General features: G+C 37.4%; 3 protein-coding genes across 4 annotated transcripts; 2 read left to right on the top strand and 1 right to left on the bottom strand.

Moving 5' to 3' along the window:
* Nucleotides 1-729: 729 nt before the first annotated feature.
* Nucleotides 730-3,636, top strand: LOC105275822 (U2 small nuclear ribonucleoprotein auxiliary factor 35 kDa subunit-related protein 2). Its single transcript, XM_011332954.2, has 5 exons — nucleotides 730-822; nucleotides 932-1,348; nucleotides 1,754-2,055; nucleotides 2,251-2,787; nucleotides 2,888-3,636. The coding sequence occupies exons 2-5, from the start codon at nucleotides 965-967 to the stop codon at nucleotides 3,264-3,266; spliced, it is 1,602 nt and encodes a 533-aa protein (XP_011331256.1). The 5' UTR covers nucleotides 730-822; nucleotides 932-964; the 3' UTR covers nucleotides 3,267-3,636.
* A 98-nt stretch (nucleotides 3,637-3,734) lies between these two features.
* On the top strand, nucleotides 3,735-6,896 carry LOC105275825 (putative serine protease K12H4.7). The gene is made up of 10 exons (XM_011332958.2): nucleotides 3,735-4,277; nucleotides 4,342-4,523; nucleotides 4,605-4,788; nucleotides 4,853-4,901; nucleotides 4,972-5,107; nucleotides 5,268-5,334; nucleotides 5,425-5,641; nucleotides 5,719-5,851; nucleotides 6,343-6,512; nucleotides 6,611-6,896. Exons 1-10 carry the CDS (start codon nucleotides 4,080-4,082, stop codon nucleotides 6,754-6,756), a joined length of 1,482 nt encoding a protein of 493 aa, XP_011331260.1. The 5' UTR covers nucleotides 3,735-4,079; the 3' UTR covers nucleotides 6,757-6,896.
* Nucleotides 6,774-12,982, bottom strand: LOC105275824 (alpha-tocopherol transfer protein-like). Of its 2 annotated transcripts, none has more exons than XM_011332956.3 (7): nucleotides 12,700-12,982; nucleotides 9,587-9,811; nucleotides 9,110-9,269; nucleotides 8,985-9,046; nucleotides 8,434-8,627; nucleotides 7,350-7,563; nucleotides 6,774-7,254 (listed from the first exon to the last, which is right to left on the bottom strand). In XM_011332956.3, the coding sequence occupies exons 2-7, from the start codon at nucleotides 9,759-9,761 to the stop codon at nucleotides 7,049-7,051; spliced, it is 1,011 nt and encodes a 336-aa protein (XP_011331258.1). In that variant the 5' UTR covers nucleotides 9,762-9,811; nucleotides 12,700-12,982; the 3' UTR covers nucleotides 6,774-7,048. The 2 variants fall into 2 exon arrangements, with proteins under 2 accessions (XP_011331258.1, XP_011331259.1); XM_011332957.3 differs by lacking the exon at nucleotides 12,700-12,982 and adding an exon at nucleotides 12,560-12,677.
* Between the last annotated feature and the right edge of the window lie 1,036 nt (nucleotides 12,983-14,018).

Raw genomic sequence — 14,018 nt, 5'->3', positions numbered from 1 at the left:
GAGCATGTTTGTTTTTAATAAGGAAATTGGGTGAAGATTCCGAGGAGTGTTGTCGGAAGAAAGACGCGTAAGCACGAATTGAATAAATGTTTATTGATAATTTATTAGGCAACGGAAGAATTTCCAGTTGTAACATTTATTAAACAATCTCGGTATGTTACATTAAGTGTCGCACTTCATGTGTTTACACAATGTAAGATTTTTCAAATATTCTACGTTGCGGCTTGCTAGCCAGCACGTGGTCAATCATTTATTTAAATGTGTTTAAATGGAGAAAGGAATATGTACATATCATTCCTTAAGAACTAAGTTTTTATTATGATGTCAGTCTACAAATTTGTAAAGAAAACGCTCGTTTGCTAAAACTAGAATTTTGTGAACGGCTTATACGGGTTTCAATTCGAAAATGATCATGGTAACTCCATCTCATGGTAATGTCGCAAACATGTTACTAGAACTTCGCAGAAGTGCTGTCTTTTAATCAATTCTCCCTACTCTGTCAAAGGCTGGATTGGTATCCAGGAATACCAGTACCGTAGACGGTAGACTACTGGCGCAAAGTAGACAACAAAGTTTCCCTATGCTCTTTTTTCCTCATTATTTACTATGCAAAAAATAATGTGCACGGATGTTCATGAAATACCTAAATCAGTAGCATGTTATACCTTATTACGACCGAGACTGAGCGAGAAACAAATTTTCAGTTAGACACTTACGTGTCATTTTGTTAAATTTTGTTATGCAATAATCGACGATTTTGTGTAACATATGATACGTCACGCTTTAATCAGACTTAAAAAATAGAAAAATAACTTGCAAAAGGTAAAATCACAAAACATCAACTTCAAAAATATTTAGAGATTTCAAACAAAACTCAACGCCGCACCAAGAATCACGAGCAATATTATCATCGTATCATCGTTCGTTCCAGAATTCTGTGTATCGACGACTACCAGCGTCTTCGATGTTGCCTGGAAATCAATATGGCGTCGGAGATGTGTACACACCGGCGTCGTTGGTCGGCCGCATGCCTGTTTCGATCGTGATTATCTTCCGGTATTTCGTGCGTCGTTCAGTGTACTTGCCAGTGTTCCGGATGGAAAAGACTCGCTCGACGAGGCTCCGCCACAGGCAATGGCGTCGCATCGCGAAAAGGGAACGTCGCAGACGTCTGCGGCGGAAAGCCGCACAGAAGCGTGATACTGAGGAAGACCAGCTGAGGGCAGCACTCGAGCGCGACGCGGACTATTTGAATTGGCGCGTGGAGCAGGAGAAACTGGAAGAGGAAAGGGAAGCGCGAGAACAGGAAGAACTCGCGAAACAAGAGAGACTTTGGCTGAAAGAAGAAGTAAGAAAAGAAAAATGTTTTGTAATTATTTATTCTTCAGCTAAAAATTTGTTTAATCAATTTCCGATTTAATTTGTTTGCATAGTCTCTTCATGTTCAACGTCGAATGTTTTAATTATTAAAATTCTATTAAAAAAAAGTCCATTTATAATTTAACGAAAAATACTTTTTCCTTACGTATCTCTGAAAATTTATTCCTAAGGTTTCTCATTTGTTTTCCTGCGCAAACATCGATGCTTGGTATAATCGATTATCGATACGTGTAATCGTAGTCTCATTCATATAACTGAAAAAGTACTTTACGTAGATGTCAACGAACTTTTTTATTGTATGTAAATTAAAAAACAAATTATTATCTAGTCTATCTAATATAAATAATTGACTTATTGTCTTTTAACCGATCAGGTGAGAGCGCAGAAGGAATGGCAAGTTCTTCAGGAACAGAGAGCAAAGGAGGAGCAGGAAAGACTCGAGCAGCAGATGAAGAATCTCGAAGAATTCAAGGCTAGGCAAGAAGCGTTTCAGAAGAAGAAGGAAGAGGAGAAACAGAAACGCGAGGAACAATTTAGAAAGCAGGAGCAGTTGCAGAAGGAAATTGACGATTACATCGATAATGGTGTGCAGACACCTGAACCTCTGCGAGAAGTCGTCGATAGCCAACCTAGCAAAGATCTTTGTCCATTCTTTACGAAAACAGGTGCTTGCCGGTTAGTATAATAATATTTTTAAAAATATAATAAAATATAATAAAGATGAGGGAAAAATTATAGTAAGAATATATATCAAAATTTTTTATTTTCTTATATAATTTTTAATAACTCCAATTTATTCGCCAGTGGATGTTTAAATAAATAGTTTTATTTAAAACTATTTATTTATAATAAATTTTTTAACGCTTCCAGGTACGGAGATGCGTGCTCGAAGAATCATCGCAGGGTTCTGCTGAGCAAGGTGATCATGGTGCCCGGATTTTACTCACACTTCTCCCTCGAGAAAAACTCGGCGGAATATGACACGGACGTGGCCCTCGAGTTTGAAAGTTCGGAGACGCGACATCACTTCCGCGAGTTCTACGAGGACGCGATAAGCGAACTGGAGTCATTCGGCAGGATCAAGACGCTGAGATGTTGTTGCAACATCGAGGTCCATTTGCGCGGTAATATGTACGTGGAGTATTATACGGAGAGGGAAGCAGCTAGAGCTTGGAGAAACTTAAAGGGACGCTGGTACGCTGGCAAACAACTCAACTGCGAGTTCGCTAATTTAACTTCGTGGAGGAGCGCCGTCTGCGGGATGGCCAAGTGTCCAAAGGGTAGCAGAGCTTGCAACTTTCTTCACACGTTGAGAAATCCGCACGATAAGTACAGTATAAAAAGTCCACCCCGAAGATTGAAGAACACTCCTCAGGACGCGAACACCAGCAAGAGAAGTGAACACAGGTCAGTCATCGTTCTATTTTATATCGCGCAAAATTATATTTTATGTAATATTTATATTAATTATATTTTTATGTAATATAAATTATTTTTTATTTTTTAGAAGTAAATCCAAATGGGAAGAATCCGTTCGAGATGAGGATGACAAAGATCGCAATTGGAGGTGGTCCGAGTCTCCCGAGATCGAGCTGGATTGTCGTTCAAAAGCCTCGAAGAAGAAACGTTGCCGTTCCACGGAAAGAGAACGATCGCAGAGATCCTCGCGCGATAAAAGAGAACAGAGTGAAAGATCCAGTGCGAGGAGTTTTCGGAGCATGGCATCGTCCGAGAAACATCGATCGAGTCGCAAGAAGGCTCACAACACTGAAGATCAGAATGAGGAGGTTGTATCGGACAGTCGTTCCTCTAAGAGACGTAAAGAGGAATCGAAAAGAAAACGCGTCAGCGAAAATGGCCATAAAGAACATAGAAGAAAGCATTAAGAATAACAAAAGAATAGAAATAAATAAATATAAATGTCTGCGAGGACGTGAATTTCCGAAGAAGTTCCAAAGATCGCATAGGCTGTGTGAAGACGAAGTAAAAGGTAGAATTATTAATATTTTTAATGCTTTTGTTAAGATGACAGAACTTGAATTTGACAATTGAATAAGTTAACATAATATTTTGCGTCCGCATTTTATCATTTCCCTCATCAAATCCTTCTGTAACGATCTGTTTCTGTAATTCAGTACAGTAATTTCAGCTACGATTAGTTAAACCATTAAAATAAGATAAGATTTGCACAAATACACAATACATACAATAATACATTTGTACAAATAATTGGGAAATAAAATGACCGTATTGTTACTCCTTTCTTATCTAATCGTCCGAAACATTATGGCAATAATTGATACTTCGAAACGTCTTGCTTCAATTTGCGCAATTAATCGCGACATCTTATCGCGCGATAAAAATTCACATCCGTGTTTACACAGCAACACGTTTTAATCGATATCTCGTGGACATTCCGTAATTATCGGATTCCTCCAATCGCGGCCAATTTAATCAAAGTATCGCTTTCTTTGGTATCTTACTTTTGTAAATAGTATAGTTCGTAATGTTATTGGTCGTTGATGGATGATATCATATCGACGATTATCGCTGGTTTTAATCGGAGCAAGTGGCAGCCAGTCGTACTTTAGATGGAAGTGTATTCAGTACGCTAAAAGATAAACGAAAACTTAATTAGAAAGTAATTTCTAATTTTAAAAATATAAAATATTCCAAGAATTTGTTTTTAATAAACAGTCATGATCGTGTTCAATGTGTTGCTTGTTTTGTGTTCGATTTATTCCCTTGCAAATGGAGTGGGTTTCCGCGGATTTACTTTCCAAGGTTTGAAGGAGCCAGAGCCATCAAAGACTTTTAAAGAAGAGGATGTAGTCGAAGGTTGGATCACTCAACCCCTCGATCATTTCAATCATCGTGACAATCGCACCTGGTCGATGGTAATTATCATGTAATTACTTTCTTTTTAAGAAAAATTACCTAATTGCCGGTTGTTCTATGTAGCGTTACAACGAGAATTCCGCGTTTCTAAAGAAAAATGGCCCTATTATAATTATGATCGGTGGAGAATGGGAGATATCGACGGGATTCTTGCAAGGCGGATTAATGTACGAAATCGGATCGCAACACGGTGCCTTGATGTATTATACCGAGCATCGGTTCTATGGAAAAAGCAGACCGACAAAGTAGATAGTGCATACTTTTTTCTATTACTCTGAATTTCTACAGCCACTTTTTTAAATCGATGTCGCATGAAACAAATTTAGGGACGTCAGCACGGAGAATCTGCAATACCTGAATGTTGATCAGGCGCTCGCCGATCTCGCTTATTTTATAGAAACGAAGAAAAAGGAGAAGAATTTAGAAAAAAGTCCCGTGATAGTGTTCGGTGGTTCTTATGCTGGAAACATGGCAGCATGGGCACGACTTAAATATCCTCATCTCATCCAGGTATCAATTGCAGTTTCTTATTTTTATATCTTATTAGGTAAAACAAAGAATATTTTTTTAACAGGGCGCTCTAGCTAGCAGTGCTCCGGTTCTTGCAAAAGCTGACTTCTACGGTAAATTGTTTGACTAACAAAAGAAGAAGTATTTGATAAAAATGTCTTTTTGCAATTGCTTATTTCTTAGAATACTATGAGGTTGTGACGAGATCACTCGGCAGACACAGTGAAAAATGCGTAGATGATGTAAAAACAGCATTTACGTCGGTAGAAGAATTGTTGGCTACGCCAGATGGTGCCGACAAGCTTAAGCTTTACTTCAAGTAAGATCGAAAAATTTAGATCCCAATTAAGATCTTTTTACGACCCCAGTAAATTAAAGAGTAAAACGCGAATATAATAAGTTAGAGAATACAAAAGAAAGTAATAAAGTAATAATTTACGTAAAGAAAGTAATAATTTTATTAATGATATTGACTTCAGCTTGTGCGAGAAACCTGACGTAAAGTCTTCTAACGATCTCGGTTATCTCATGAATACATTAGCAGAGGTATGAATCTCTTTCTCCTCACCATTATTACAGTTTAATAACAGCGTTTTACCGATTTCACTCTAATTAAGGTGTTTCCGTTCTAATTAGATATTTGCCGCAATTGTTCAATACGATACAGTTGAAAACGGCCAGACAAAAATCGGTGCGTTGTGCTCGATAATGACTGCGGATCATTTAGGCAGTCCCCTGCAGAGACTTGCACTTCTCACCTCAAGTCGAAACGAATGTTTCGCTACAAATTATAATAATTTCGTAAAGAGATACAGAGAAGTTTCATGGGATTCACCGGGAGCTGCAGATATAAGTCGGGTCGATTAGCTAATAGAATAAATTAGCAGCAATACGATGATACGTTTTACGCAATGAGATGACTGTTTGCAGTGAGGCAATGGATCCACCAAACCTGCTCGGAATACGGTTACTACCAGACTACGAATTCGGATGGATCAATCTTTGGTACATTGTTCCCGTTGGATTACTTCATCAACATGTGCGTCGATCTGTACGGCGATTAGTGAGTATATTAAATTAATTTAATTTAATTAATATTAAGTTAATTTAACTTGTTTTAATTAATTTAATTAATTTAATTTAATAATTAATTTAACTTGTTAATTTAATTTTGACACTGTTCTCACGCGATATCCTACCTATTTACATTTTTATAATTCGCAGACATGTCCGAGATTTCAAATCTATTTCACCATGATATTATTTCACAATGGCGAGTTTTTAAAATGTCAAATACCTTCTGACCATAACGAGTGATATTTAATATCCCTTTCTTCTTCTCAATCGCGTGTATATTTTTATTTTATTTTTATTGCAAATGCATTTGAAAGGCATAACACGATTAGAACAATCAGTTTGATTATCGTTAGATCATTGATAACGTAACGATAAACGTCAAGTAACTTTCGTTCAGAAAAAACCAGTTTTTATTGATATCTATTAGTTTTTATTGAAATATAATTCTTCCAATTAAAATATTATAATTAATTCCAGCAACGATGAGAAACTGTTGGACTCACGCGTCAAAAGGACAAATATAATGTACGGGGGACGATTGCCGGACTTAAGAAATGTCATTTTCACGAATGGCGATATCGATCCGTGGCATGCGTTATCGGTGCTCGAGAATCTAAATACTTTTTCGCCCGCTATCGTCATCAAAGGTGACTAAAAATGGACAAATCAGCTCCAAATTTCTTACAAAATGGAATGATAATGACAATGATAATGAAAATGACATGGCATACTGTTATCTTCTTAGGATCCTCGCACTGTCGTGATCTTTATAGCGATGCACCCACGGATGTGGAGGATTTGAAGAAAGCCAGAGCGAAGATTCGCGCTATAATTGGCAAATGGCTGTCCTCGTGGAAATTCGCCGAATTTAACACGATAGGGAATGAATAATAAAACGAGATTTCTCCTCGCGTTAATTATAATGTGTTAACAAAAGTTATGTACAACACTCGATATATGTGTATTTGTGCAGTTCTAAATATAATCGATATATTATCTACATGATACAAAATAAAGGTAAAATTACACACTTAATACCACTCTTAATACCAGTATTACAATATAAAATTAATACCAGTATTACAATATAAAATCCTTCCAAACAACGCAAACGCACCAATCCCGTGCCTCTTATGTCTAGAGAAAAATCGCAATTAGTGGAAAGCGCGTCGTTCAAAGGTCATCAGTCGACCTCGAGTTTTCGGAAGGAACCCGTTATGCCGTACATCGTGGAGTCGGTGGATCCCACGCTGGAACAGCCGAATCCTTGTTTTAAGGCCGAGACTGCGCCCTCGCGCGCTTTCTCCGAGTATAGCTCGAGGCAAACTCTCATTTTATCGTTATTCAGCAAGATCGGTCTCATCTCTAACAGCTCCTTCCGCCACATATCTATATCAAAGCGGGATCATTGAAAATGAATTTAGAACTCATCATTTCCGGAATAAGACGACACTACTCGGGTAGACATAATCAAAATAGATTACCGATCATTTCCTTTATGGGAATGGTGCCGCCGTATTCCTTGGGCAGCATGCTAACGTCTATCTTGTTGTTGATAGCATCCTCGAGGCTCGTATAAATATTGATGCGGTTCTTAATCTTGTCGGAGATCAGTGACATTCCGAAGTCTACAGCAAATTTCACCGAGGGATGAACGTTGATCCCGTGGACTTCCTTGTGTCTCATAGGCACGGTACGCTGAAAGAAGGCCGCACATTTAGCAATCGTTTTTTATTAAGTTAATGGTTTTCTTTGCTGGGAAGAAGAGCTATTCACTTTTCGAGATTATCTATCGAAGTAGACTTAAAACTGACTGCATTATGTCATGCTGACAGAACAATCACTAATATGTCCTGATTTTAAAAAATGAAATAAAAATTTATATATACTTATATGTTGTGTATATATATATATATATATATATATATATATGTATATATAATTCTTCTACTCTATTAAATTCATATTTTTCTTAACATAAAAAGTATATTTAATTTTTTGCTTTTACTTATATCTTAAATAATTATTTATATATTGCCTTACTATCTTTTATGTAAATTATCAAAATTCATTCTGTTTGATTGATAAGTTACAATACATTGGTAATTGTAAATCTTAGTTTTCTAAAATTCTATTCAATTTTAAAGTAGGTCTTTTTAAACACGTTAAGAAATAGAAGAACCGGTTTGATATTTTGGCAAACATTATGAAATTTTATTACGTGATCATGCTGCTAGTCTAGACATATAGCCAGCTTTCAATGATGAAAATGGGACAACCGCTTACGGCGGTTTTAACGAATGGAGAGTCTTGTTAATTTGTGGCAAGATAAATAATGAGACTTGCAAGTAAAACAAACTTATTCAATGAATAATCCTTTCCTGATATGTATTTACATATCTAAAAACAGCTGAATAAATATGAAATGGAGAGTCATTCTCTGATTAAATTTACCGAAATTATGAATTTAAATATTTTACTTTATTCACTCATTAGTGAATAATAGTGAATTATTACTCATACATTGCATAACGTAATTTATTATTGCATAATACAATTCGATCATACCTCTCCGTTTTTCACGATGCGTACGGCTTCTTTGGGAGTGAAGAGAGTCAGATGAGGAAAACTGACCCCGGCACCGTCGGCGAAATGCACAAATCCACGGACTTGACTCTCTTCATTCTCTATCAGCGTCTCGTAAGTGATAGCGTGAATTTTACACATGTCCGCGTTCGTATATTTATGAGGATCGAATACGCCTGAAGAAAAAATTGCGTATCAATATAAAACATAATTTGCGATTGCAAATAATATGTCGACCTAATTAATCCTTGTAATACAATTGTATCATTTTTATATTTTTCATAAAATTTATATGTTCATCTATCATTATACATATATTATACATAGTACAATATTGTTTTTTAAATAAATGCTAATGAACAAATTAATGGGGTTATTTAACAGAATTATATTCTAATAATAAAATATTATAATAGACTTTCCAAATTGTTTTCCTTGTTTTAATTGAAAGTATATACTTAATAGTATATACTTAAATAGTAAATCTAATCAGTGCTATCTTCGTATACTGATTGTACATAAATGATATATACCTGGTCTCGCGATTATTATGCGACGGCCTTTCGCATCGCGACCAGGCGCAGCAAACAGATATCTAAAAGAAGAGATTAGCAAACGAGTTGCAATAAGCAATAAGGAAGTTATTTCAAATACTCACCCCAATGACAGTAACTCCTGCATATTGGGTTCTGTGATATCCAAGTTATTAAACGCCTGATGATATACTTGACGAAGAAGCAAGTATCTTTCAGTAGCTTCCTGAGCCATCGGTACGTTGAACTTTTTGCATCGCAAGAATTTTAGTAAAAATCGTGCATCTAACGAGAGATGGTAAATTAATGTTAAGTATCTGATTATCGATATACATACACATATACGCGTAATCAAGATGCATAGCTCGTTAAAATATTCATATAATTTAAAGTTTTACAAGATTGTTAAACTTTTTAGCAAAATCATGATTTTACAGCACTTAATTACAATCTTACAATTATTATGCGAATTAAAACATTATTAATTATTTTTTCTATTAATTATTCTTTAGCATTTGGAGAGCTTTACGTAACTGGCAACGCGTAACTCATATTTGCGCTAACGCGTACGCGTTGATTGCTACTTGATATTACGCTCTCACCGAGACGGCAATTTTGAATACGCGGATTCATTTTAATCCAATTGCGCATCTGCTCCAGAGCTTGATCCCTGGTATTTTTGTCCTCTCTGAGCTCATCCTTTGCAATCTTCTGAATCTCCTCCGAGAGAGTGCACTCGTACTTATCTTCATCAGTTACCCACTCGGTCTCTCCCATCTTAAATTCGTTTGAAAGCTTCTCGATGATTTGCTTGAACCTATAGAGACCTAGAAAAACGCCATAACGTGATGATATATAATCTTCGAAAGTGCAATCAAGACCGCGAATTTCTGGAACATCGCCATACTCTTTTGATAGATAGCAACAATCGTTTCAAGAAGATAAAGTATAACATTGAACACAAATTAAAAAAAAAACTAAGAAAGGAGGAAACTGCTCGTTTAAAGAAACGTAAAAGAACTCTTGCTTTTAGTTCATAAACGTGTAAACTAGATCTTTCAACAAATTAACATAACTCTCTGATACATCACATTGCATCCTACATGCAAGGAATGATTACTCGTATTAATTACGCGCTACTTATTGTTTTCTCATAACAATCTTCCATCCAATTATGCAAGCGCGTTTTCACTTTCTCCTGATCACGAGATGATATCATCTGGTGACCGGCTGACCTAGTTTTCGTTCAAAGTCGTGGCGAAGACATAGGAAGAAAGGCACCCGTCTTTCTCTCTCTCTCTCTCTTTCTCTCTCTTTTTTTTTCTCATGGTTAGAAAGGAACGGAGCCATTAGGTCGCTGATCGGTTGATTGCGCGGGAATTCTTGGACCTTTCGTCAGTTTACACGATGACATAACGATTTTAGCGTATCCGGGGGTGGTGCACAGCGTGTGTACCATCGCACACGCTCCACGCGTGTAAGTCAGGATGCCTATGTGTGTGCCAGCTCACATTACGCAATCACTTTCTCCGATTATGCAATGCCAGCCGGTGGTTGTTCACCCATCTTTTCTCGCCGAAACAAACCATCGTGGTTCTCAAGAGAAAGAGAGACAAAGAAAAAGAAGTGTCATTATCATCTCGCGTTACGTTATGGTTTCAGGCGATTATTACATAGTTGGGGCAACTCCATTTTTCTTGACTTCGCAATATTAAGTCTCACAGTCGGAAAGGTGCGTCGAGAGAGTAAGAAACATCTTTAAGAAATCGGTACAACGCCGGTTACATGGCGGGAACGTAGCATTCCAAAGGGAAAGGCAATTAAGCAAAAGGCAATTGTAAAACCGTTGCGATATCGCCTTTGCGAGTCGCAGAGCTACGAAAATTTTTAACGCAGGGAACGCAAAATATCCGTGAAGGTACTCTGGGTCGTCCTTAAATATTGTTCGAAGGATGGAATCAAGGAATCGGGAGCCTTGCTGTGGACAAGTACGTTGTGACACGTGCGCGATCGTATCTGCAGGACACGCGTCAGCCCTGACGAGGGTCGGTAATAGACGAGGAATAATGATCACCGGGTTGTCGAGTATCAAACGCTATCTTACGTCAGTGAGTCCCGCGGTCTGAAGACCGTAAAACGTAATCACGATCGCGAGCGAGCGTACGTACGTACAATCACCATTGCGCTCTGATGGAGCCGGTTAAGGGAACTGTCTTCTTCCGCGTAGAAAGTGCCACTTAAAGCGTTACTGGCCGCGAGCTTTCATCCAGACAACGTCATCAGTTGACAGTTACGTCAAGCCGTAAGAGCCTTATCACATGAATGCAATGCACGGGTAATCGATTACGTTGATTACGACACGCCGATATCTATCTTTTCATTTTTATGCATCAACCAGCGTAACTTTACCTCTCGTTGATCGTGCTGTTTACGCAACTGCTATGTTATACCCACGTAAAGGACCCTTCCGCGCATTACGACGATTATGTCATGGCACTCTCCAGTTATTTTCGCAGCTCGTGCGTGTAAAACGAACGAAATGTCGGGTCCCGCGAGTCTCTCCAATGTAAACGTAAATTTCTCGTAAAATGCAAATTCATGTCGATGACAATTGGCGACCCATATTCCTGACCTTTAGTAACGTCGACCTCTACGACCAAGGACGGCGTGCAATGCTCCGAAGATCGCGATGCAATTAAAATTCACGAGACGTTGATCGGTTCGACAAATTATCGTGACGAGCGTGATCGGACAGCGAAAACCCGACGTCAGTGACACTTAATATCGTGTTCTTGATGACGTTTCTTTGTTACGACTTTTCATCCTTTCGAGCAAACTAGTTTGAATACATATTTAGAATTTAAATATATATAATAGTAATATTAAAATTTAATTTAAAATTTAATTTAAAAATAGTAATATTAATATTTTAAGCATGCTTGTCTGTTTCAATAAAGGGCTAAAAAGAATTGCGCTTATAAAAAAAAAAGAAATTTCTGAACATATATACAGTGCAGTTTGATATGAATTAAAATAAATATATACAAAAACCGAATTAATTAAAAATTTTAACATTAAGAATGCGACTATAAAATTAAAATCTCAAATTTAAAATGGCTAGTATTACGTATATATATATGAAATGCATAAATAACGTACTTTCTTTCAATTATAAATTATTGCATAAATAACGTACTTTTTTCAATTAGTTTTTGATGCAAGCTTGATATTAATAACTTTTTAATAAAATTCTGAAATAAAACATATCTATATATCTAACATATCTATACAGAACTAAGCGTTTTGTAAGTACATATCAATTATCATATAATTATTCATATATATTATGAATATCAATTATGTATCAAAGCTTTGTTAGAGTAAATTTGAGTAAAAGTTAAATGAAGATTAATTCCATTAATTTTTGTTCATTTACAATAAAGTATTCTACTATAAAAAAAATTACCATCTCATTCAACGTGACTTAAAAAAATAAGTAAAAAAAGTTAGAAATAATGGAGAGAAAAAGAGAGAGAGAGAGTTTTAGTATAATCATATTAAATAAAATGTCAAACCAATTTGGGTCCCCCTTGCTTTACGCTCACTGAATTCGCCTGCCTTTCGATGAGCGGCGCGGGGTCAAAGTGTCCGCAGGTGTCCGTGTGTCCTTAGCAATATGTCCTAAACGAGTATCCTAATAATTATGTGGACGTACCCCGATCGTGGTGCCCCAGGTGCACACTCGGAAGCGACTGCCCCCCTCTCGCCGGTCGATCGGTCTTTTATAATTTCCAGCTGTTCCCTTCCTCTTCTCCGACGGTTCCAATCCAACGCGTCTGACGTGCGTGTCCTCGCGGAGGACCGCGAGCGGATCCTTCAGGGTACAAGGAGGCGACCGCTCCTGACGTGAAGCGAGTGAAACGTGCCTCTCTGCTTAAGCCTTCGGCCTCAAAATCCGTCGTGCGGGAAGTCGCAGACTGTGCTAGTTTACGATCTTCTGCCTTCTTTTATAGACACCACGATAGCATTGTCCATGTAAACGATACCGAGCGTTTCGTAACAATCCCCCGACTGTACGTGCGTTTAGGGGGTCCGTCCCGGAATTAGCCGTTCTTTCCACATCGATTGTCGACGAACGTGACGACTGGTCGGTCGATGATGTTCCTGTTTCGCATGTTGCGATTGCCGTTGACATGCCGCAATTTTTCTTTGCTCAAGCGTGGCTGAGACGAGCGCGGTTCCGCGTTTTCCGAGCCGGCACGTGAAACACTCCGGCCCCGATGAGACATCCTTGTTATATAGCATTGTCATCTTCGCGCTAAGGTACTAGACCTGCCAGCTGACTACGATATTGATCTACATAAGCTCAATCTATATGATAGGTACGTGTTACTGTACGTAAATGAATTCTGTGAAGTCTCTCGCACGTGCCTTAAAAGCCAATATACACCCGCATGAATCAATACAGGGTCAAATAGGCTTACACGCTGCTTTCGTATACAGAATTGTCCGAGCTACATAATCAATTAAGGAGGTGTCCTTCCGAAGGCTTTGATAGTTGATCGAGAATCACCCTGCAGCTCTAATCTCTGCGTTCAGCATTTATATGTTTAGTAAATTATTTAATTCTTTCGGAGATTTAATATATTTTATAGCTTTTTTATGAGGAATTTTATTACGCAATAGTTTTGTAACGTTCATAAACTGGATGTACTTCGACGTTAGATGCATGACACTGAAATGACAAGCAGTTGTCAAGAATGACGTTAATTTTGAATGGCGATTAATTTTGACATCTATTAATTTTAAATTTGAACTGCGAATTGCATATTCTGTCGCAGAAACGCAGTTGCTTATGAAATACATTGATCTATAAGAAGTAATATTAAAAAAGATTATTAAAATTACATCCTTTAAATCCTATTAAATTACATTCTTTTTTCGTGAAACCAAAGTGACCGTTTACTTTGAATCTATCATATCAGCACGCAATCAATATTATAGCAGTGAAATGCATAAGATCGTTTACGGTAA

This window comes from Ooceraea biroi, chromosome 11 (assembly GCF_003672135.1).
Source record: "Ooceraea biroi isolate clonal line C1 chromosome 11, Obir_v5.4, whole genome shotgun sequence".
Taxonomy (NCBI): domain Eukaryota; kingdom Metazoa; phylum Arthropoda; class Insecta; order Hymenoptera; family Formicidae; genus Ooceraea; species Ooceraea biroi.
Note: the sequence above shows the minus strand (reverse complement) of the source record. Positions and strands in the feature narration are given on the sequence as shown.

What these genes read in the sequence shown, in the direction of transcription:
- LOC105275822 (XM_011332954.2), top strand. Translation starts at nt 965, where the DNA reads ATGTTGCCTGGAAATCAATATGGCGTCGGAGATGTGTACACACCGGCG. An exon ending in GACTTTGGCTGAAAGAAGAA is followed by an intron (nt 1,349 to 1,753) that starts GTAAGAAAAGAA and finishes TTAACCGATCAG; the next exon opens with GTGAGAGCGCAGAAGGAATG. An exon ending in AGCAAGAGAAGTGAACACAG is followed by an intron (nt 2,788 to 2,887) that starts GTCAGTCATCGT and finishes TTTATTTTTTAG; the next exon opens with AAGTAAATCCAAATGGGAAG.
- LOC105275825 (XM_011332958.2), top strand. Translation starts at nt 4,080, where the DNA reads ATGATCGTGTTCAATGTGTTGCTTGTTTTGTGTTCGATTTATTCCCTT. An exon ending in AATATCCTCATCTCATCCAG is followed by an intron (nt 4,789 to 4,852) that starts GTATCAATTGCA and finishes TTTTTTTAACAG; the next exon opens with GGCGCTCTAGCTAGCAGTGC. An exon ending in ACCGGGAGCTGCAGATATAA is followed by an intron (nt 5,642 to 5,718) that starts GTCGGGTCGATT and finishes GACTGTTTGCAG; the next exon opens with TGAGGCAATGGATCCACCAA.
- LOC105275824 (XM_011332956.3), bottom strand. Translation starts at nt 9,761, where the DNA reads ATGGGAGAGACCGAGTGGGTAACTGATGAAGATAAGTACGAGTGCACT. An exon ending in CAGGAGTTACTGTCATTGGG is followed by an intron (nt 9,047 to 9,109) that starts GTGAGTATTTGA and finishes CTCTTCTTTTAG; the next exon opens with ATATCTGTTTGCTGCGCCTG. An exon ending in CATAATAATCGCGAGACCAG is followed by an intron (nt 8,628 to 8,984) that starts GTATATATCATT and finishes TTTTTTCTTCAG; the next exon opens with GCGTATTCGATCCTCATAAA.